This window comes from Dermacentor silvarum, chromosome 2, assembly GCF_013339745.2.
Source record: "Dermacentor silvarum isolate Dsil-2018 chromosome 2, BIME_Dsil_1.4, whole genome shotgun sequence".
NCBI classification, from domain to species: domain Eukaryota; kingdom Metazoa; phylum Arthropoda; class Arachnida; order Ixodida; family Ixodidae; genus Dermacentor; species Dermacentor silvarum.
Genome location: NC_051155.1, coordinates 178912469 through 178937087, shown reverse-complemented (window position 1 = coordinate 178937087; position 24619 = coordinate 178912469). Strand labels below are relative to the sequence as shown.

General features: G+C 43.6%; 1 protein-coding gene across 2 annotated transcripts in view; it reads left to right on the top strand.

Moving 5' to 3' along the window:
- Window positions 1–23433, top strand: part of LOC119442214 (furin-like) — a 70090-nt gene extending 46657 nt beyond the window's left edge. For both annotated transcript variants that reach the window (XM_037707001.2, XM_049661964.1), the window contains exons 17-25: window positions 3–115; window positions 3788–3887; window positions 4511–4696; window positions 6169–6392; window positions 7684–7784; window positions 10492–10672; window positions 12010–12289; window positions 14917–15068; window positions 20269–23433. In XM_037707001.2, the coding sequence (XP_037562929.1) occupies window positions 3–115; window positions 3788–3887; window positions 4511–4696; window positions 6169–6392; window positions 7684–7784; window positions 10492–10672; window positions 12010–12289; window positions 14917–15019 (1288 nt within the window). In that variant the 3' untranslated portion in view covers window positions 15020–15068; window positions 20269–23433. The remainder of the gene's footprint in view (window positions 1–2; window positions 116–3787; window positions 3888–4510; window positions 4697–6168; window positions 6393–7683; window positions 7785–10491; window positions 10673–12009; window positions 12290–14916; window positions 15069–20268) is intronic.
- The last annotated feature ends 1186 nt before the right edge of the window (window positions 23434–24619 follow it).

Sequence of the window (24619 nt, the reverse complement as noted above, 5' to 3'; positions counted from 1 at the left end):
AGCTGCAAGGCTCCTTGTGTGGAGTGCTCGTCTCTGACAAGTTGCAAGACTTGTGTATCAAGTTACAAGACTGACAACACAACATGCAAATTGGCTTTCACTGACTGTGGTGATGGTGAGCATTTACTGCCGTGCATTGTAGTGACAAGAATTCCTAGAGTGGTTGTTCTGTCAGCATGCTAATCTACTAGGCTGCAAGTCCCTTAAAGCACAGTATACAGCGACAGCTCAAGAAGTCTGGACTATATCAATGAATAATGTTTTTTTTCTTTCAGACTAGGTCACTCTCATGTTAGAATTAAATGTGAACACTCTCATATTAGAATTAAATGGGAAGTTTATTCTAACCATAATATAGACTGTTTTATGCTTTTGTGAGTAAATGGCATAATTAATGTTTCAACATGAAATGTCATGTATAACACACATTACTTAATTGCACAACAGTTACATCACAGATTTGGGCATTAATACCAGAAGTATGATTATCTTTAGGGGTGGGCAAATACTCAAATATACAAACAAGAATCAAATAGTGAATGTTCAAATAATGTGATTCACGAAACGAATATCTACAATATTTGGTTTTTTGAATATTCCATACATTTGAAGATAAGACCCATCCGAAGTCAATGCCTTGACACACTTAATCATTCCATGGTGCATGGTCTCCGTCTGTACACTGTTCGTCCAGGTTGACAGGACCGAGTGAAATAATTTCCATATACAACACAGACAAAGTGAATCACGTCAAAAGGAGTGCATATGGAAAGGGTGAAAGCATGTGTGTAGATTGGACCGATTAGTCACTGGAAGAGGACACAGATGATATCGGATATGCGTGTTCACGCACACAGATTTTTGCACACGATCGAGAGCTCTCTGTCTACACAGATGAACTTGCTACGTGCACTCACAGTAGTCGCTTTCCGCAGTGGCTTGCAACCCATTGTCACATTGGCCAGCGGTTAATTTTCATTATGGGTGCACTGCCTAGGCCATTGACCATTATCGGCGCTGCTTCATCGATTTTTGGCAGCTTAAGTTTCGGTTTCGGGCTGAATTGATGCAGATGTATTTGCAGCTACTGCACAACATGAACAACACCTGGAAAGTCGGCAAACCACCTCTCCATTGAAAGAGAGTGCACGACATGGCACCAGCATTGTTCACAGCCGCCGTTTTAGTTGCACGCCGTGCGACGACCTTTCATTCAGGATGTCCACTATTAAACTGAACATATTCAGGACAGCATAGCTTCACTATTTCTTCAGCTTCAAAGATGAAAAAAAGCACTTGATTGTATTCAGCAAACCTTCTATAGATAAAAAAAAATTTTCCAGACCTTCATATATGAGCTGGGCTGTAATCAGTGCTGGCATACTGATTTGATGTTTCCTTTAATAACAGTAGGCTGTACTGTACATCTCAATTCCTGGGCGCCAAAGTCACTGATAGCTAGCAAAATTCTCGTTCCATAGTGACAGGGGACTCCCGAGCATGTGCTGCACCTAGTTTTCTTGCACAAAATTTGTAAGCATTATACTGTGTTAAATTTATGATATTCGGTATTCGATTAGATATTTGGCTTTCTTTTCTCTTGATTCGATTGAACTTTTTATTTGAAATCTACTACAGTAAAACCCCGCTGATACGTTTTTCATGGGACCGTAAAAAAAACAAAAAAACTTAAGAGCTGGGAAACAGGAAAAATTGGGAAATGGGAGTAGTGTTGAATTGCACACAATATTATTTTAATTCTTACGTGTGAAAAAAAAAGTTGTAGTTTCGCCCGACACCCGAAGTATCGATTGCTATAGCAAATTAGTAGACAGCTATACAAAGTAAGAGTATTAGTTTTATCGTCCGTATAAACTTGTAAACATTTGCTTATTAACTATATTAACAAGCATGGTGTCAGCGCCCACAGGCAAACATCAACACATCACACTCGATGAGCGCAGACACACGCTGGTGTGAGGAATTTAAGCGCTGCTGCAGAAGCGAGCGAAGTGACCTTCGTGCTGTTGTCTATCGTTCAACGAAAACTGAGCACCGAGAACACACAGCACGCACAAAGCTACGAGCCGCCGACGCACCTACACTGCGTAGACTCTGCCCCCAACATAGATCGCTTTCAAGATACGGCCCGCGCGACCACGCACCGCCGTGCAATTGATGCTAGGGGCGCGATCTTGTACACGTTCCAAAATGGAACGGAGGCGGTCCGTTCCATCGAGCCGCACACGATTGGTCAATTTGAACCGTGACGATCAAATTGACCAATCGTGTGTGGCTCGATGGAACGGACTGCCTCTGTTCCATTTTGGAATGCGTACAAGATCGCGCCCCAGAGCACAAATACAGTGGGCACAATGTTTCCCGCTATCTCTCCTCCCTCGCTCCCTTGCCGGTGCCTCGAGCGCAACGGAAGAAGGCGCGCTTTCTCCCTGCTTTTCTTTCCTTTGCGCACGAGATTTAGACGCGGTCGTCGGCTCCCCTCGCACGCTTGCACTCGCTAATACAGCATACGGCGCGCAGCGACGGGGTTATCGCCCTTGGCCTTTATATGAAACATCTATGAGCCAAAACCAATTTTAGGGCCGCAACACGTCATAGACACCATCTTTTGATAGCAAATACAGATCTCAAGGGCCATACTTTTGCTGGCGGAAACCAAAAATGCGTCATAAGTGTCGCCCCCGGCACTTTGGGCGGCCAATGCCATAGTCAAGCAACCAAGCCAAGCGACATGAAAAGTCAAAATGGCCGCTAGGGCCGGCACGGGGTGTCAGTTCGCGACGTGTGGTGTGGGAACGGTTCCACAGTTGCGACGTAACAGCGAGGTTCCCAATGCATTGGGTTCTATGGAAGCTGTGCCGGGACCGGCCGGAAACGACGTAACAGCTGGGAAAACGCAGCACCCGGGAACGTAACAGCGGGGTTCTACTGTATACAGTATTCGAAAACTTCTAAAATTTATATTTCATTCCACACATTCACATTTCATTCAGGGCTCATTGCCCTAAATACCTTAAACACGTGATTTATTGTGCATTCAGCAGAAAATACCAGAGAACTTCAGAAAGTTGTACTCCATTTGTTCTGCTCATGGCAGCACAGCCGTTTCCTTTGCTCACCACAGTTGGCAGTGCAGCATTGCATCAGTGCAAGCACAGGTCACGTCTGTGCATTGTTATGGCTGTGAAACATGTAGTACTACCAAGAAAGATGAACTCATAAAATGACAGAAAGCTATGCAAGTGGTAAGCATACATGATTTCAAAAGTGAGCAGTGAAAAGCATATAGGTGCAAGCGAGACAAAAAGGACAACACAAAACAGATGAACACTGCTATTGCTACAAAATACATGGTTGTCTATGTGGTTGTGAGATGGGTCCTTGGTTGGGATGCTATGGTGAGATTTCACACACTGCTTAGTCTCGATGAACTGCTTAAGAATGGTAATGTTTGCTTAATTCCTTCCCACCAGTATTTTTTTTTTTTTTTTCGCGAACATTTTTCTTCAGCTGTGGTGATTTCTCTCAGAGGAAACCATGTTGATCTCCTTTGTTACATCGTGCTTCAGTCAGGCTTTTAATAAGTCAGTCAAGCACTTTTATCTACCATTTCTTTGCCTCAAGCAGGTATCGATAACTCACTAGTATAGTAGTAGCACATATTTGCAAGCAGTACTAAAGTGTGTATGTGTGCTTGTTTGTGTGCTTGTGTATGTGCATGTGTGCGAGCTGGTTACATTGTATTGCTTATTGCTTTTGCTTGCAGGCTACTACAGCCCCCATGGGAATTGCTACAAGTGCCACAATAATTGCAAAACTTGCTATGGTGGAACTGAAAATGAGTGCTTAAGCTGCCCACCTGGCAAGTAAGTATGGCGACAGAGCGTGCACCGTTGTCGTTGCTAGTTCCAGCATTTCAAGCTCCCTCACAATGAGTAGCATTGTTGAGTTTCTCCATGAAAATTTGGGCAAAAAGCGCAAGTGATTTTTAATCTCTGTGAAGTGATTTTTAACCTGTATCAGACTTCATTCCACGTGAAATCTGATAAGCAAGAAAGATGAACGGTGGCTTTATAGCTGTGACATTCAGCTACAAAGCATAAGGTTGTAGGCTCAATCCCCAAGCGCAACATCTGCATTCCAGTTTGGCAGCATGCAGAGATGCCCATGTACGTAGATTTAGGTGCAGCTTAGAGAAAGAAAAAAATTAATATGGGACACCATACCACAGCATGCCCAGGTGCTTTTTGGGGCTTTCAGACCAGTGATTCTGTTCGGTTGGTAGATTGGCTTGACTGTCATTCGTGAAAAAAGCAAACTTCTGAATTGAAGAAAATGTGTATTGCTTCTATGTTAGCACAGCCCACATCTCAATAAAGTTTGATCCTCTGAAGCATTGATGCCATATCTATGTGTGTGTGCCTGATGAATAAATGAAATGGCAGTTTGCAGCATTCTCTCTGTCACCTCTTCCCTTTGTATCTGTCAGGTTCTGGTATCATGGACGCTGCACGAGCGAGTGCCTTTTGGGATTCTTCGTAGACGCCACCAAGACATGCGTGCCTTGCCACGGCACCTGCAGCCGTTGCAAGGGACAGGGTCGTGCTGATTGCACGGCCTGCCTTTTCGACCTCATTCTTCACGAAGGGCAGTGCATCCACGAGTGCCCACCGGGGTGAGAGCACGTTTCACCCTTTCTGTCAGTAATGCCGCCCAATTGAGTGACGGCACAAGAAGTAGCCATCTTAGACATTTATCACCTTGATTTCTCGAGCTATTTTCAGAGATCAGTCAATTCTGTCAGTCAAAAACTTATCTCTAAACGCCATGTATCCCACTTGCTATAGGGCTAAGTGCCCTTGGTGCAGTGGCATAACCACCCTAATACATATAACCTGGGCGTGCACTAAGCATCTTCATAGGCCAACTAACAATATCACAATGGAGCAGTGGGAGGCACAGCTCGCCCGTTCTGACTTGGCAGGACAAAAGTCCTTAATTAGCCAGGTCAGGCCAGGCGGCAGAGGCCAGTGGGGCCCTGGACTGAGGGGCTCCGATCACCGCTCCTTGAAATGTTTTCCTGTCAAATAAAGTTTTTATATATATGTGTATATATATATATATATATATATATATATATATATATATATATATATAATGTCTAAAGGCCAACTGAAACAAAAAATTGGGTCGTGTAAAAAGCCTAGTTTCAGGTAGTGTATATATTGAGCAGTCTTTGTACAAGATTTTGTTACAAATACATATGGATACATCACAAGAAGCTTGCAAAAGTGGCCGTTTTTAATACTGAAAAAATAAAAATAAAATAAAGAAAAGGCCGCTATTATCGCTTGCTGGAAGTGATGCTTGACTCAGATAAACACTTCCTTGGCATGACCTTCAAGATTAGGCGTTGCCTGTGGCTGCCTACAGCATGCTGAGAAATTTGTGCATCATATCCGCTAACCTACATATACGCTATGCTAACCTACAAACTTGCATAATATCCGGTAACCACTAGATGCACGTAGGTGGGTTCATGCTACAAGGACGGGTCCCGACTATATTTACTTCTCAGCAAAATTTTTATATGAGGGGGGAAATGTCTCTAAGAAGGAATCAACCTTCGTTTTGCGAAACTTAGCACGGATTTCTTGAAAAAGATTCTTATTTCACTATATGGTAGGTGAGAAGGAGCGTTTTAGCAACTTGCAGATTTTACAAATTCGGAGGCCTATCACTCTAAAATTAATGCATTGTATTCAAGCAAAATTTTTTCAGTAAGTCTACACCACTAGTACTATTGGTCCACAGGAAGTCAAATTTATGTCGTCCAGACTTTTCTTGAAAAATCGCCTAACTTTGGTTTTTGAGCAACTGCCTTAGACTGGCTCCGAAGTCGGGTATTTTTGGGTCATTTTAGCTAAGGTGATGAAGCTGAAAAATATTTCTGACAGATCTTCAAAAGGTTTCATTGATTTGGTTTCACTTCAAAAGTTTTCAGTAATTCATTGATTTGACTTTGATATACTCAACTTTCTACTTATTTTTGCCGTCCTAGGGGTGATAAAACTAAGCAACTGTGCTTCAGCTGAAGCACACGTCAAGTGAGCCTTAGTTTTTCTTATCCCCCCCGTGTGTCATCAGTTTCTTTCAGGACTTGGCAACCAAGACCTGTTTGCGCTGCCATGCTGGGTGCAGCACATGCTTTAATGCATCGGCAGCATCATGTCTGACTTGCAACTCTGGTTATGCCCTTCACCGCACCACCTGCCGGAGCCTCCCGTGTCCTGGCGGCACCTATCTCCGCCAAACAGCCATGGCTGGATCTGAGTGCATCAAGTGCCACTCCTCCTGTTCCCATTGCACAGGTGCAGTCAGCAGGGCCACAAGTAACATTGGTGTTTTTTTATTATTGGTTTGTTAGGTTTTAAAATTCTGAAAGGACACTCATTTCATTTTCTCTGTTTAATAATCTTTCAGATAAGAGATTGTCAACCTTATGCAAGGGATACTCAACAATTCCTGGCACCACTCTTGAATAAAAAACATGTAGTGTTGTATGGGACCTGAGTTGTCCCACAGGGTTGCTGTAATGCATAAGTTATGAAATCGTTTTAAAATAGTCGTGTGTCACTTGGTAAGGTGCACATTAGTCACTGTTCTGTCTAAAATATTGCAACTGTATCTGTGCAATAATGTCATTAGTTAGCAGCTTCATAGTGCCAAATTTTAACACTACCATAAACTTCTGTTAATCCGACTCTGGTTAATTCGATTTTTCAGTTTATTCAATCCCAACCAAAGATCCTGGCTGGTGCCCATGCATTTCTATGGGCCAAAACGTTCGTTATTTCAATCCTAAAATTAGCATTCACCAGGTAATTAAAACTTGACCAATCAGCACACATGTGCCTGACCCCTATGGTGAATTCTATAGCTACCCCTTTATAGGCAGCGTCTCTCTAGGCCGAGCTTAGACGATGTTGAACACCCATCATCTCCCGTCGAAAGCGCCTATTTTCGGCCTGCATAGGAGGATTTTCAAGCAATAACCATAGCTCACAGTGTCTAATTACAGTAGTTCCGTGTTTCCAACGTGCACCTTTTTCTTTCAAGAAAATTGGGACGAAAGTTTCCTGCGCAGTGCAATGGGACACAAAACCAAAACTGCCTTCGTGGCATTTGTATGGTTTACCGCATAACACAGATGCATTGCGGCGAAGCCGACTTTAAAAAACCGGCAGCCAATGTGCAATTATATTGGACCCTTGCCCATTTTTCTTGCTAAAAAATCAGGTGTGTGTTGGATTTCTACTTTGTTTAGGAGCATTAATGTAATTTGTACGTTAGTTTACTACTTTGGACACATAGAAAGTGCATTTGATTTGGAGGCATGTTAAACAGGGCAAGTACCGCCAATTAAATATGCGGTGCATTCTGTTGTTTTTTTCTGCAGCTTGCTTATTCAACCCACCAAATAATTAGATCAACTTTGTCAGTCCTGTCAGGGTCGAACTAATGGAAGTCGACTGTATTGTGCTGAAGCTTACCAAAGCACATCAGCCATCATAGAACACTTATAAGACCCTTGCCGTCTTCTGGTGCTGTAATGTTTTTTTCTATCGCTGCCACATCAGTTTGTTTGGCTGCTTTGTGCAGGACCAGGCCCAAGTTCATGTTCAGCTTGCTCCAGCAAGGCTCTCCTTTCTGGGAACACCTGCGTGCCGTGCCTCTATGACGAGTACTTATCTTCTGCAAAGGTAACGCTTTATTGATGCGAAAGCGTCAAATAGCCCATTGAGCGAGAAAGCCCGTGACGTCTGTAGCAGCGAAACGGCACCTAACTTCCCATTGGCTATGCCGCCACGTCACGAGCGTGCAATGCGCGCTCGCGACGCTAGCTTGTGCATGCTCGCCTGGGCCTTGACGGAGCACAGCTTGTGAAAGGGAACACCTGCTGCCGTGGTATTGCATGAAGGGAGAGGGCTTTGCTGCGACGCCACGTCACCCTCGCTCTCGGAAACCTGTGTTATCCGTGCGTTCCTTGTCTGCGCAAGCTCTCGTCTGTGTTCTAACTGCGCCTCAGTAAGGTGAAATCAAAATGCGCCTAGTGTCTCAACATGTTCGCTTGCCCGCGAGGAGTTCATAACTCGAAGGACCGCTCAGTGGCATTCAAATGGACATTAATGCTTTTGCATTCATAACTCATAAGAAGTGCTTAGGTGTCCTTTGATATTTCTTCGCGACTCCACACGGAAAATTCACATCAATATATCTGCTATGCACTCTTCCCTGGCCCTAAGTAGTGTTGAAGACGCCAAGAGTGGTGCCTACTGCCTTGAAATCATGTGCTGGCAGTTACTGATCAGCTAACATTGAAAAAAGTGTGCAGCGATATCTGTTATGGGCTGAACAGATTTGAACAGATGTTGTTAGGCAGTGTTGGTGGACAACAATTAGAATCGGTCATTCAGGTCGGTGCACACCGGCTTGAAATGTTGTGGGTAGTGGGCATACATTTATTTATTAAGACTTATCGCTCCAAATGTTTTGTGGTGAATTGGCTGAGATCTGCAATGCCCTTTGTGTAATAATTGCTTCATACATTAGAGTTATCCTCCTTAGAGGCAACGTGGGCTAATAACACAGTGTTTACATTATTTTGTTGCAAATACAGGCAGCACACTGCAGAAGTTGTGTAGTGCAGTCATTAAGATGAATTGGAGCAGATCGTTGTAAAGTCATCTAGATCTGTAATGTCTGCTGTGTTATAGCTTTGACACATATTGCATCTTGTATGCATAGAGTTGGCACTATGTCAAGTCACAGGATGATTGCGTCATTTTTGCTTTTCTTGTGTCATGTGCTGTTTTTTGTCTGTGAATCTGCACAGCGCAAAATGTTGCTCTGTATTCTACAGCATTGGTTGCTTAGTGTGGAATAGAGTATAGCCTCCCTTCAGGGGCATAGTCAGGGGGTGGCACTCTAAGCATGTGCCCCCCTCCTCCCCCCCCCCAAAAAAAAAAAAAAAACATTGAGAAATATCAGGTACATATCAAGTGCCCACCTCGAAATCTCTGGCATCGGTCAAAACATTTACATTATTGGCAGTTGCAAACATCGCCATATCGGTAGTGCAAGGACCATGCACACTCCCTGAGCGATTGATGCAGCGATGACTCACACTCGCGGTACGTTTGCCCCCATGAAAAAAATTTCTGGCTACGCCGCTGGCTTCCTTTAAAGCAAAATGAACTTTGTTAAGACTAACTTTCTGATAGGCCGAACAGACTGGAAATACTATATTTGTTTTTCATAAATCCAGTATACCGCTATCAAGCGGTATGTACAAACTTCCAAGGTCCATTTTTCATTTGAAAGGAGTCTGCTGTAGTCTGGCACTCAAGTGTATTGCCTCAGCCAATATAACAAACTTGGATTCAATAAAATCCGTGACATCGTGACTCGTTTTCATTTGCCAATCCGAATTAGATTGGACACCACGCGTTTTTCCTGCAATTTAGCAAAGCGTCTTTGGTATGCAGTTTCGATTTAACGGTCTGTGTGCGCTGCATGCATGTATGTGGAGCCTTTGTGACAAGTGAAAAAAAAGAAAAGCAACTTCTAGCAGTGAATTCATCATTTGCACATTTCCTGTAGCATGCAAAAATTGCAAGCGGGCAGCAAAAAATGACGACTGTCAGATGGAGGACAGAGCACCCTGCTTTGCCATCTATTGTGCTGTACAAAAACTGTGCTGGGCATGCCCCGCTTGTGCTCACAGTCTCGCAAATGTGCTTTGTTAGCGGCCAGTTGGAACCGAAAAATGCCAATTGGAAGTGAGCTTACAGCACCTCACCAATGACGATAGGAGCACGCATTGTCTTGGTGTTGTCACACCGTGCCATTGTTCCACAAACGAATATTGATAGCAACAGCAACATTATGGTGATCTTGGCCTTGCAACTCACTGCATCTTTATAAACTAACAAAATGGCAGCCTAGCATTGGTGAGCCATGATAATGACGAGGATGCAAGTATGTGCGTGGCACCGTGCGACTTGAGACGCTAACAGTAGGCGCAGTCCACCCAGAAGCTTCACTATATTCAATGCGATCTCTACAGCACATGGCAGTGCTTTTGATCTCAAAAATATTGGTTGAGTTTCTTGCGGGACTGTCTTCAAAATGTTTACTGACAAGATGATATCTACTGGGACCGTTTTAGGCATCTGAATTTTCATTGTTCATTGCTGTAACGTAGCAACCTCAACTTCACGAAATTTGCAATTTAGCGAAGTTTTTCGCTATAGGTACTACTTTGCTATATCAGGTTTCATTATATTTTCAGTTTGTATGCCGTATCTGTACTTATGTATGACACTGGGAGGTTCACGCTTCAACAGCAACAAAAAAAAGGATGAAATGAAACGAATAAAATTGTGCTGCTATATTACCCATGCACAGAAATGTGTGAAGTGCAAGCCACCGTGTGATTCCTGTCGTGGTCCTGGCGAGGATCAGTGCTTGACCTGCCTTGGGGACCTTAGCCTGGACCCTGTCACGTGGCGCTGTCTACCGTGTTGCCAAGGTGCCAAGGTGGCTCATGAGCCGGCCAAGAACTGCTGCGTATGCGACAGTATTACCAGTGAGTGGCTACTAATGAATGGCTGATCCCCTTCATATGCAGGATATCATACAGTCATCATTTAATGCATAGAAAGTTATCTGATAAATTGTACGAGTTCTGAATGTTAAATGCTTAGCTACTCTAGAGGAGTGTTTTAATGGAAATAGCAGTTGAATAAAACCTCAAAGAATAATAAAAGAGGGCACTAGTACATCCTTAACAAATCCCTTGGCCACTTTGAGAACAGTCTATGCACTACTCATTATCGCACCTAGTGATGTAATTGCCTGGTAGTATTATTCCAGCACCAGATCTGCCTGTACTAAACCTGTATGGAACTCTGTGCCTCAAGGGTAGATGCAGGCCAAATACAGTGGAATCTCATTGATACAATCTTCACGGGAACTTTAATATAAAATGTATCATCCAAAAATCTTATTATCCAAAGCAAGCTCAAAAAATCATGAAAATAGGCATACTTGTCGACAAACTCAGGTTCGTGTGGCATCGAGTGATTCTGCTCCGCATAAGAGGACATTATGTGGAGCAGCATCACTCGATGCCACACGAACCGAAGCCAACGCACCTTTTTTCAGCAACGTTCAAATAGCGTGTCAGTTTGTGCTGAACTTTCTTCTTTTCAACATCCGAAAAAAAATTTTTAAGTTCATGAGGAAGGCACACCAGAAACAGACGTCTGCCCAGACGATTACGCAAAAACGTACTAGCGGCCGTAATGTGCTCTTGCACACGCCAACAACTGCCTTCTTTATTGTCATCTTCTTTGCATCCCTGCCAATGCCATCATCATCATCCACCTGATTCGAATCAGTGGTGTAGAAGTGGCTCTCTCTGCTCTCTCCCGGTGGTGATTTCTCTGCGCTGCTGCTGCAGAATCTGCACAGCTGCAGGTGTGTAACACATTGTTTGTGGGTGGTTGGAATGTTATTTAAGCTAGTACACTGAAATATGAAGCTATGAATTTTAGAAATACCAGTAAACGCCCACTTCTGCAATCCTACTATCCAATTTGAGGTGAAAACGTGATCGCATTAATCGTGTGAAAATATATTGCTCCAATGGGACGAAATGTTGGCCAGGAAAAAAACAACTTATTATCCTGAATAACGTATTATGCAGAATCATATCAGTGAGATTCCACTGTAGTCGCACTTTTCCTGAAAATTTTCTTTTCTGAGTTCTTGCTTAGACATTCAACTTTTATGCATAAAGACCAAACCCAAATACGAACTGCAACTTGAACATTGACAAAAGATCCTTCTAGCCACAACTGTAGTGGCTCTCTTTCCCCTATCATTGACGGACGTCCTTCTGTGCCACACATTCTCTTGCAGGAAAATGTTTAAAGGGAGCCGAGCAGCTGCGAAGCACCTCGTGGCTGGTGCGAGACAGTATCACCAACACCTACGACCTCTCAGTGCAGCGCGTCACCATGACAGTGGTTGTCATTTGTGTGGGAGCTGTGGTGATGTTCTTTGTGTTGTTTGGCCTGCTCGAGTGGTCCTCTTCCAGCGGCTCCACAGGCACTTGCTTCCGCAAGTCTGCCTTGGCCAAACTGCGCCGAGCAGGCAATGGCTACACACGCCTCTCGGGATCCCTAAAGAATGCTGATAGGCAAGTTTTCTTACTTTAGAAGCTGAAGCCCCCTTCCCTTTTCCTCTCTCTAGAATTGTGATCATCTGCCTTAACACTTGCAACAGCTTGTTCAAAATAAAATAGCAGTAGTACTTTTGCAAGAAGTTCACACTAAGTACAGTTGCGAGCAGGAGTGTTGAGTTTTTCGTCGTAGCCTAAGCATGCAGGCTGGAATCAAGTACGACAGCCTACCTGAACCTGTTCAACCAATGCAATCCTTCAGACAATTCCAGGTTGCACGGCTGTGCTAGAATAAATTTTCTTTTTTCGCTGATGCCATGGTCTCTAGACGCCTGCGACTGTACATGTGCAGTCGCACCACCATGTTACAGTGCTTACTGGAGAAGAACCATTGTTGGAGAACGACCTTTACGGCCTTCAAAATGTAATGTCACAGGCAGATAAAAATGAACAATAGTGGTCAAACAAAGGATGTCGCTTGACACAACATTTCAACAAAGGGACTTGTCTTCGTCAGGGTGCAAGGACAAGTGTTCTTATCGGAACATTGACTTTAGTGGCATCTCTTGTTTGACCACTGTTGGCCATATTATGTGTTGCTGGCATTTAATCACTATGGAGTCAATTGGGTGCATGCTTTGAGCATGGTGTCTGGCTCATGTCCTTCAGTCAATGCAAGTGATTTACAGCGTGTGTGCTCAAGTATAACCGCTGAGTGTTCATAAAGGCGGATGGCCTCTTCACATGAACTGACACTTCTTGTCGCATGACGCCTGTTTCGCATGTCCTGTAGGGCTGTCTTTCTCTATCATTATCCATGTTTTGTGAGGTACTATGCACTGTGCCAAGTTTGAAAAGTTTTAGCCCACGTGTTCAAGTGATGCTAGCAAACGCAAGATTAAATGCAAGCCATAGTTATTGGGATATTGAAATTGAGATTGGTTTTTAAAAAAGGTGCGCATGCAGCTTGTAAATCAGCCCAGCTATGAATCTGCACATTGTGCCATAGTTCCCTTTGCCATGGTGCAATACTTCGTTGGCTATGATGTTGTTTGTTCATTGGCTCTGATGCAGTGCTTGCGTGTTATTATTATTATTATTATTATTATTATTATTATTATTATTTGATTTGTACACATGTATCGTACGCATATATTCAATTATCGCAAATTTTCAGTACATACGCATTTTTGCGTATTGATGGAAGCATAATGCAAAAATGCGTATGTACTGAGAATTTGCGATAATTGAAGAAACCAAACAGTTAGAATTAATCTAGCCTGTGGCAACCACCTTTGCTCAATTTACCCAGCTTTAGAATTTCTTAAAAGGTAATTCAGTCAAATCATCATGTAATCTTTTAAAACCACAGTTCAGTGACGTGTGATAAACATATGCACACCTCACTTTGTCCGCATTGCTGTGGTGGCTTTGATAAAACTTTTGAATATCATGAGCAACCATTCCTCAAGGTTAGACTGGGTAAATCGGTCTCATAGTGTAGACTTGGGAAGTTAGACATGCAAGATAGCCAATTGATCTGAGCTGATTAGATTAATAGCCTTTGAGTATTTTATGTTCCATCTTGAATCATAGTTGCGTTAATAATGAGTAAATGTTCAAGCACATTCGTAATTGCATGTGGCATGATCATCATTCTCGTTCTTAGTGCTTCATTAGTTTATGATGCAACCTACTCTAATTTTCAATGCCAGATGAGAGTCAGTGTTGGAATGGAGCAAATACATTTCTGTGCTGATTCACGGAATTGTATGGACATTATTTGCACCTTTGCAGCACATAAGTGCATGTGCACATTTATTTTAACCTAAGTGCAGCTTCATGTGTGATTATTCACATTCATGTGACAACTAACAGCTGAAGAACTGGTTTGGGCTTTTAATCGCCTTTGAGCAAAATGTAACTGAACTGTGGAACTCGAATGAGAGTTGGAAATCAAAATATAGCTTTTTTACACTCTGTAACAAATGGTCTGCTATGTTGCTGACTGGAGCAAGTGCAGAACAACAAATACTGGGAGGCAAAGAAAATGTGTGCACATATGTGCATACACATGTGCAAATGCACGCAAACACACATGCTGTGCACTCGCTTTCAACTTACTGTGTATTGTCTTTTGTATTTGGAAAATATTTTTCTAATTGGATATATAATGGAGGCCTTGTTGCTCTGTGAACAGCGAAATAAACCAAATATTGGCATGGTTCCATGTTTCGTGGCCTTATGTCACCGTATCTTTAAGGACACGTGCAGGAAAGCTTGGTGGTCTGCTGCAGAACCAATTTTGTGAATTTCTGAAGAAAAAAAAAAGAGAAATAAGAAAGCGTGATTCTAGCTATGCGACACTGACCCAGCACCTTTGTGTTTATGCTTTCAGTCCGACTGAGAATGCTCCATGCTTGAAATGAAAATTCAATTTGTGGGCAAGAAGCTTTGGTTTGAAAGAAGCCTTGAGGGCAGCCAGCTCGCGCAATTTTGCAAATTATTAATTCGGAAATGCTCATTTGTAATCACCTCCGTTGTTGCAGTTTGTGGGTGCATTGAAGTTTATTTTTCTAAAGATTTTAAACCAGTAACCAGTGCATTTGTGTAATCTTGCAACATTCCTTGTCCTGCTGACCCAGGGCCCGCTTTGAGGTGGAAGCTGAGAAGGTGGCGTTGACCCGCAGTGATGGTATCGAGGAAGATGACGAAGATGATGAAGAGATCTTCCATAAGACAACGTAGCCCAAGGGCAGTCGTTGAGACCAGTGGTGTAGGACCAACCCACTGAATGGTAGGTATTGCACTGGGAGCTTTGTCTGTGCTGTAAGGAAAACAATACTGGAGTGTGTGGTTTCACTCAATTGCTAGCTGTTGTAGACAAGACGAACACTAAACTAACCGCACTTGATCTGGATAGGTTGCTGAAGTACCGTATTTACTCGATTGTAACGCGAGGGGTGACTTTTCATTGCGTCCATAAAGAAAAAATATAACCGCAAAAGTAATGCGAGGGGTGACTGTTTATTGCGTCTAGAAAAAAAATAAGACAAAGAAAACCGCTAAAGTAACGCGAGACCACCGGATGCATGAAAAAGTTGCAGTTTCGCCCGAAAGGCGAAGCATCCTTTGCGATAGCAAATTTGTACAGAGCTATACGGAGTAAAGACAGTAGTTTTATCGGCTGTATAAACTTGGACACATTCGCTTACTAACTGAATTAACAAGCATGGTGTCAGTGTGCACAAGCAAACATGAATAGATCACACTCGATGACCTCGCACAACCGCTGTCAAAACGCTAGCGTGAGCAAGTGCACCAGCAGCAGAGAGCAAAGGTTCGTGCGGTCATCACTTGAACGGAAACTGAGCGGCGAAAGCACAGCGCGTACAAAGGTAAGAGCCGTGTGGAGATCGCTTTCAAGATACGGTGCGCGCGACAGCCCACAGCCGCGCAAAGTACAAGTACGCATGCAGTTGGTGGCAGAGTAGAAGCAGTGCCCCCTCCCTCCCGCGCTGCCTTCTGGCTTTCCTGCTCGTGCAACGAGATCTGTAAGCGCAATTATCTATCAAGAAGACTCCTGCCTCTGCCGCACTCCTCGCTGTGCAGGGCCCAGGCATTCACTTTTAGACTTCTACAAACACGCACTTACCCGAGCCCTGCGGCACTGCACACAATGTACCCCGAATGGTTCCCAAGCCCGGACTGCCCCATGTGTGGTGGTATGCGGACTTCAAGCATGTCCTGTGGGGCTGTGCCTCTGCTGGTCCCCCTTTCACCCAAGAGGAAATGATTAACCTTATTAAGGCCCAAGATCAGACCTCTGAAATCCTGGCAGTCCAGAGTCGCAAGAGGGCCGTCAGGTTTGACCTGATGGTCCCCGAGTGGGCCTAGCCAGGTGACGTTGGGTTTACTCGCATCTATTGTGGACCGATTAAAGTTGTTTCGCTCACTCACTCACTCCTTTCACGTGGGAGATTGAGTCGCTAGTTCCCCTTGCGCACAGTTGCAAAATACGCATTTGGTGCCACAGCTAAATGTCGCCTCCGCTCCCTCCCTCCCATCCCCCCACGACCTTTCGTATGACGGAAGACTTCGCCCTCGGTCTCCTCCGTGCATTCGCACTCTGTGAAAGCGCGCGTCCCTCCCACGCTTTCACTCGCACATTTCACTCGTTGATTAGAATTGGGTGCATCATTGCACTTTTTAGACAACTTGAATTTCGGTATTCGATTGTAACGCGAGGATCAACTTTAGGTAGCAAAAATCTGGAAAAAAACTCGCGTTACAATCGAGTAAATACGGTAACCATGCTCCGATTGTATTTTTGATCTATCACTTCCGGGGATACCTTCACTGTTTTATGTAATGCGGCGTCCGATGCAAACCCTTACTGGATTGACAGGAGTGACAAGCATTCTGCATGCTGCCTTAGCCAGTCAGCACCTACTAAAAGTGCTAAATTGAAGACACTACCCCTAGCCTGGTGATGTTCCATGGGCTGCCTGTGCCTTGTATTTGATGTGGTTGCCCTAATTTCTTGCTGTATTTGATAGTTAATATGCTGACCAAGCAGGTAAAGAGTAGCCAGTGCGGTTGTACTAGTATGTATCCTAGAATCAATGGGAACATGGTGCAAGAGAGCAATCTTTTTAAACCCGCCGTGGTGGCTCAGTGGCTAAGGCGTTGCGCTGCTGAGCATGAGGTCGCGGGATTGAATCCCGGCCGCGGCAGCCGCATTTCGATGGAGGCAAAATGCAGAAACGCCTGGGTGCTTGCGTTGTATTGCACGTTAAAGAACCCCAGGTGGTCAAAGTTAATCTGGAGCCCTCCACTACGGCGTGCCTCATAACCGGAACTGGATTTGGCACGTAAAACACCAGAACGAAGAAGAAGCAGTCTTTTTAAAAGTGTGATGGATTTGTATGAAACTTAAATAGTTCCGTTACAGCAACGTAACAAGTTTCTACACTATAGTTTATTGCAATTGCGTTAAGTTTTAGAGGGCTTGTATATTACAATGTTTAATGGCTCTATTTGCTTGAGAAAACTGTCACTTCAAAATTAAATGAAGGCATGTCACATTTAAGCCTTAAGCAAATTCTTGAAATGTATTTGTATACACCCTGAATGCCACACGATTATCTGGTTTAGTACAGTGTAGACCGCTTATAACGCAAGTCGCCGGAGTCGCGAATATCTGCACTATAAGCGGTACTGCACTATAACCAAAACAACGATTTTCAAGCCCTGCACGTATGCAAAACATGTAGACCAAGCATGTAGACACGCTTTGTACTATCGCGCGCACATCGCGATTACGTTTTCGCCAGTGAGCCTGCGAAAACGTAATCGCGATGTAGCCAGTGCTCTTCAAGCCCGACAGCTTTGTCGAGCTTGAAGAGCACTTGAAGAGTCAAAACGAAACATCTGTTTGCCGCAACCGCTCAGGAAAAAACCGTGACCGCTATCGACGCGATTATGAACGGCGACTTTGCAATGCTGAAGTCACGCGCCCGATGCACGCACCGAGTCTGGACGAATTACCTACCATTCGCTGCAACAACGGAGGGGCAGTGGAAATCGCGGTCACTATGCGAACGATGTCGACTACGCAGTTTTTAGGCACGCGGCTGACGCGCCTACCGAGTAAAAACGAAACTACAGTTCGAAGCAACCGCTGCGGAGAAAACCGAGACCGCTATCGACGCGATCGTGGATGACGACTACGCAGTTATGAAAGCCCGCGGCAGTATGTGCGGTTAATGCGGTGTTATGCGCGGCAGTAAACACAAAATTACAGGCTTTAAGGACACAAATAGGCTGGAAGCGTTCCAGCGTTGCTGTGATTCACGTACGATTTCAACTGATGGCTGTGGCGATGCGGACTCCGCCGCTTCGTTTCGGTTGGACGCTAGCGCCATTCTTGCTCTTTTGTGTCGCACATTTGCGGCGCTCCTCGAGCTCCGAAAGTAGTTCAAATTGACCGATGTGCGGCCAAATAAGTCCGAATTAACGCGAGTTTGATTGCATTGAATAATGCATACGCCGGCCGGGAGCATGGACTTGTTGAGAAGCGTGCTCGCTGCCGCCCTTGTCGGCGAGATTTTCCCGTGGAAGCCGCATTATAACCGGTATTTCGTCTCACGCGGCTGCACTGTAAGCGGTATGCGTATACATGGAGTGCTATGGTAAAATTAATGGGAGTCTGAAAAGACCGTACTAGTATATCCGGTCCTGCACTATAAGCGGTTACGTTATAAGTGGTCTGTACTGTATAATAAAACAAAAGTCAGAACAGAACTTGCAGTACGTAAACCTCAACGCCCCCCCCCTCCCCCTTCACAATGTTCCCCTTTAAAGGAATAAGAGCAACAGGAAATCAATTAAGATGTGTAAAGTATTTTGTCAATACTCCAGTTTAATTTATTTGGCAGAAATATGTTGATTACTATCAGGGAAAATGGAGCCCAATAGTTCCGTTATTATCAATTCATGCCTAATCCACTGTGCCAGTATGTTAATGTGACATCATGTATTTCAGAGTATCTGCCTGTTCTGGGTCATTTTTATGTAGAAAAGTTATCAAACCTTGCTACGTTGAATTTTTGCTTCTTTCAAAGTGCAGTTTAATTGTTGTTTATCGAAGAAGGAGCAAGTCCTGCTACTAGTGCACCACCTCTTTATAATTTTTGGTTCTTTCAATGTGCAGTTTAATCCTTGTTTATTCCTTGTTTAATCCTTGCTTATCCTTGTGCAGCCAGTCTCGTTACTAGTGCTTACATCTTTATAGAACTTTGTCAGCGCTATTTGGTGGAGTGTGGCGGCAATCTCTCTGTGTGACCCTGACTTGAGCATGTTATGGTGGCAACTGAAGAGCATAACCTCTGGCAATATGGAATTGTTGCTTGTAATATTCTGTTCATCAGGGTCAACCTAAACTGCAGGAAAATTGTGTGGTCCCTTAACTCACAGTTTTCTCTGCAGCTAGATTGACTCTTGGCGAAAACAAAAGTTGCACTGTTTATAGAAGGGTAATCTAACAGTGTAGATTCATTCAATGTTTTCTGTTCCATTAAGGGACACTAAAGGAAAATATTAAGTTGAGTTAATTCAATAGCTTATCTGTCTAGAAGTCTATCATCGTTTTCTGGGCACCATCATGTGACTTTGTTGCATATAAAACTGCCGCTAAATGTCCTGCTGCCGCTCCTCAATTTGAATCACTGAACCGCTCACCTCTACCGCTATCTGTGAATCAGCCACTCCTCTCTTGACTCTCATCGGCGGCATTCTTCGAACCTCCCTCTCTTGCTGTGCGTAGTGCGGACGCTTTATTTTGCTGCCCGGCCTTCGCTTGTACACATCTCGTCACACCACACGTCACACCAGAGAGGTACCATACTTCATGACAGGTGGCGCCACTATGATTTTTAATTTTTGTCATTTTCTTGCTTACAAAAATGCTACGAATGACAAATTCGTTATTGCAGAAGCTTAATGTTTTAATCTAGACCGACTTAATATTTTCCTTTAGCATGAAATTTCCCACTCGTGTCTCTTCAGTACATGAAAGTAAACATGACCAGTAAAGAGTTTCACGTGACAATTTTGAAGCCTATTCATAAAATACATATAAAGGAAAGGCTCATGGGAAATAGGCCCTCGTCACGTGATAGGCCTATTTAAGCGATATATAAGTAATAATTTCTAGCCGCGGGGAGTACTGTATAGGAGAGAGTAGATGTAGAGAGCAGGATGCTTTAGCTGATTGAGATTATGATGGCACTAATAGCTTCCGCTCTCCATAAAATTTCTTGAGAGGTCCAGCAACCATGTAGGACTTATTGCCCAAGAGATATCACACAGATTGGCCCTGAATGAAAAAGGAGGGGCATTGCCGGAGCAGGTTGTCTTAGCTAGACTAGCTGCCTGACGTTGTACTCCGTCCCTAATCTTTTTCCTTCCTCCATGCGGTCTTGTTTCTTCAACAGGTTTCAGAAAAGAGTGGCTCATCAGCTCAAGAGTGCCCGAGGTGGAGCCACCATTTGTTGGTGCGAGAGTGCGTGACACCAGGCCGAGGGAATGGCAGAGCAGCAAAGCAAAATCTATACAAGAGGTGCCACATGTGTATCACAAAGGCATCATCAGTGAGCAGAAAACATCACAAATGTGGGGAGCGGAGTTGGAACTGCCCCGCGGTAAAAGGCTTAACTAAGAGGGCTGGAACGTGGAGCGCCTTGAAGCCCATGCTGGTGGCTGTGGGAACTATGGGAATGTGTGGCACGGCTGTTATTCATTTTGGGCTTCCCAAGGTAGTTTTTAAGCGCAACTTTTAGCAGCTTTTTTTGCATATACTCCAAGCATCTATTTTCGTTGGCATTACTTTAACGGGATTTTTTTTTTTACCTGGCTGCCATTGTTTCAACTGTGTTGCAACATGTGCATGTTGAAGTTGTGTAGGACTTGTTAAGTGTTTTAAAAATCTTTTTAGGTTTTGAATGCTCATACAAATGTAAATGGTGACATGTTCAGGTTATGGACGAGCTGACTCAGTCGCCAAATTATTTTACATTTCAGTTCTTTTACATTTGCCCCATGCCTAGGTTACAGCTCTTCTTGTGCTCGTTGTTATAAACTGAATTTGGACATGCACAGATCTAAGTGATGACAAGATGTCAGCACGGGGAAAGTTTTAAAACCTTTCAGTTTAATAAGATGTGTGCTGAATTGTATCTGGCTCCTGCTTAACCTGTGCTGGCTAGGTTTGCTTAAGTTTGAGTTGTGCTTCTACTAAGAGGCCTCAGTTGCTGTTCTTAAACAGACACTGCAAGAATTTTAAACGAGAGGAAGTTCTCTCGTTTCAGGAGAACTCGCAGACTTCCCAGTGTTTGATTTTGTGAGCTGCTTTCAACAGGAAATCGCTTATGTTGAAATCATTTTGATGTGTTATAGAGTGCAATATGATATGTCGGCATTGTGTGCTAGGCTGTCACAGTATATAGCTTCCGATCTTCTTGTGTTTTGTGTTTGGGGCATAGTAGTGCAGGTGGTTGTGTTGTGTGTTCGCAACAAGTGACTTACCAAGTGCCAAAAGAAAAAGGGAGGGAAAAAAAGGAAAATGAAGTTAAAGGACGGTTGTGAGGGAGCACTGATTTAATTGCCTTAATATCTTTTCAGCACAATACCGAGGGTACCAGTGCAGGCCACTGCCTCGCCTGTGTTTTGCTGTGTGTGGTAGTTGCTTCCGGCTACTGTTGGCTGCATTGTTGATTTCACGCACACCATACTCACACAAGTCCTTGATTCTGCCAACTGCAGGACGCACATTCTATATCAAAGCGTGTACAAGTACTCTCTTTTACACGCAAGAAATTGTGATGGTTGCTGTTATGTCGTGTTGCGGCATTATCGGGCAGATGTTGCTGCTCGGCTCTAGCAGCCGAGTCAGCTTATGTTTGCATGGCACACTACTTTACTATTTGAACACTGCTTGGACACTGTTTGGTTCCTGCACCTTCCACTTAACTTTTTTTTTCTGTGCCTGCATGTGTTGTCGAGACTTTGTAACACCTTAACCATGTCACAACTAAGTGTATGAACTTTTTTATGTGTTCACCTTTTTCTTTTTCTTTTCCTTTTTGTGCGCTTTTGTTGTCAAGAGGCTGTGCAGTTGCTGAGCACATATTAACAATGCACATACCTTTCATGTTCTTATATTTGGGGGGGGGGGGGGGTAATGGTGGGAGGACTAATTGAAGAAGGCTGCTGCACTACTGCATCACTGCACTTTCGTGCACACCTCCTATAGCTGCTGGAGGTGTTATTTTTGTAAGACATTAATTGATGCAAGGCCGTGGTTAGAACCGTATGATGTTGCATTCCAGTATCGCGGACTCTGTTTTAATGTGCAGGAGCTTTTTTATTGTAAAGTGTGTGCGTGTGTGCCTGAAAGTGTGTTTCTTAACTCAGAGGCGCGTGTAATCTTGATGTTGCACTGCACGAATTTTTGTCTACCGCAAAAAGGACGGACAGGGATGGACTCGGGGGCGGGCTGTAGTGAGGTGTTACTGCATTGTGCCGTGCTCTGTGGCGCTGCTTGTAGCTAGATTTTTTACAGTGGTTGGACCATTGGTTGTTTTGAAAGTGCGAATGCTTTAGACACTGTTGGCACAAATCTATTGACTGTATGATGCAAGTTGCTATCTGAAAACGAGCAGCAGCCTCAAGCAGCAGGAGCAGAAGAAAGGCCTATGAGTTTCAGCCAGCCAGCATTCATTCCACCTCTCTAATTTTTCAGTGTACTGAAAGAGCGCGAAATAAAGCGCATTTAGTATGCATCTCCAGTAGTGTTGCTAAAACATTTGCAGCAGTTCGTTTATCAAGTTCAGGCTGGCAGAAGGAAGTGGCAGCATGTTTGTTGTGATGGCTTGGTGCTTAAGCAAAATGTAAAGCATGAAAAAAAAAAAAATTCCCTGATAAAAGGCATACGAAAAAGAATGGCCTGTGAAACAAATTATCTCCTCTCGGCCTTCTCTCTTGCGAAGTGAGTTCACTGGCGAAACAACAAATTCAGCAGCATATAATTTGCTTGTTTTCTGGTGCAACTTCTACTGCTACTCGGTGGACTCGTGCCACTGCATTTGTTGCGATACATATTCGCTCTTGCCTGCGCTTATTTTCACAATGCTCTGTGAATGTTTTCTAGGTCACAAAACTTACTGGCTCAGTCGTACTCAAATGTTCAATTCAGTATGCGTCTCCTCCCTCAGGAATGTAGCGGTTGCATCTTTCATGGGAGTTTTTAGTGCTGACTCTTATATTCTTTTCCTTGTTTGGTGCAAACTTGAACAAAATAAGGGGAAAAGAAAAGGAAGAGGAAGAAGACTGGCTGTATTCGATGTTTGCACATTTGCTTTGCTGTACACTATTGTGAACTATGCAAAGATGGTGTACGAAATGCCGAATTGGCAATGTGTTCTAGCATGTCGGTCTTTTTAAACAATTCTGGTATCTAGTCAGACGTGTATTTGTCAATTCATTGCAAATTAATGCCATAAATAATTGCAACTGTGTGCTTTCAAAACATTGTGTGATGTGAGAGATTATACGATGAAATGTACATCTGAAGAGATTGAAATATACAGCCAATTATTGGAGGTATTGTGTTGCATCTTTCCTCATGCAAGCGTAAAAGCAAAGCTGTTAAAGTTTAGTCATAATGGCAAAAGAGGCTGTCTTACACACCCAAGTAAGTCACCACAAAAGAACCAGTTCGTTAGCTTTCTGCTATCTTTAATTACAAACCACGTGAGAAACTTGTAAATGAGAATTTTTCCTATTATGTACACATAGGTTCACATTTATGTTGACCTGTAAACATTAGTTGTGTGCAGACTGCACGTGCAAGCATGGTACAGCAACAGCCAACAACAGGGAAACATCACTGACAAGGTTTCCAGGTCATAGCATAATCAACACACCAACTTGATGCAACAGGTTCAGAGATGTGCATGAACAGGCAAGAAGAAAAAAAAAGAATAATGCAGACACACTTCATGGTTGACATGAAAGATGAGTTTGCAGAAGGCTAGTTTTGCGGAGAGCTTCTCAAACAAGTTATAGAATATGTCAAATGGCTCTTCCCAACAGGCACCAAACAGCATAGACAAGAAACGACACATGAAACACCCATCAACTGTAAATGCATTCGCACAAAAAAATAGGTAACAGGGGGGGCACACTCAAAACGTCCACAATGTGCCAATCAAGAGCACTACACTCCATCATTGTAACCGTGACGTGTAAGAGCCAATAAAGAAGTGGCAGATAGTCATGTGACCATCTTGCAAGTCTCAAAGGTCCTTATTCGTACCACTTGTGAAACTCCCCATATGCCTTGAGTTTTTAAATCCAGACACAGTAACCGGCAGAAACGGAAGTACGTCTGCCGATTGTCACATCACTTGGAGACAACAAAAATCACAAAGCATAGCAATATTACTTTTTCAGAACAGCATTAAAAAAAAAAGAAAAGAAAGCTGCAAAATAACAGCATTTGCAATCAGCATTGTTTTTCAGCTAGATTTTTCATTTCAAGGACTTCTGTAGGCGATAGGCAACAACGCATTGAAGCAAAGTTTTACTTTTCTGTTCACTAGTGGTGCGTCAGTTAAGCCTCACTGACTGATGGCCAAAGCGTGCCTGGGTTTCAAAGTGTAGTTCCAGAAGTGGCATGATTGAAAAAGAGCTCCACACAAGTCATGCCAGATTAATGGAGATGGTGTCACCTGCACATTAGAACCAGGAGCACAATGTGTAACATGTAGCTCACTCCTGTTCCTT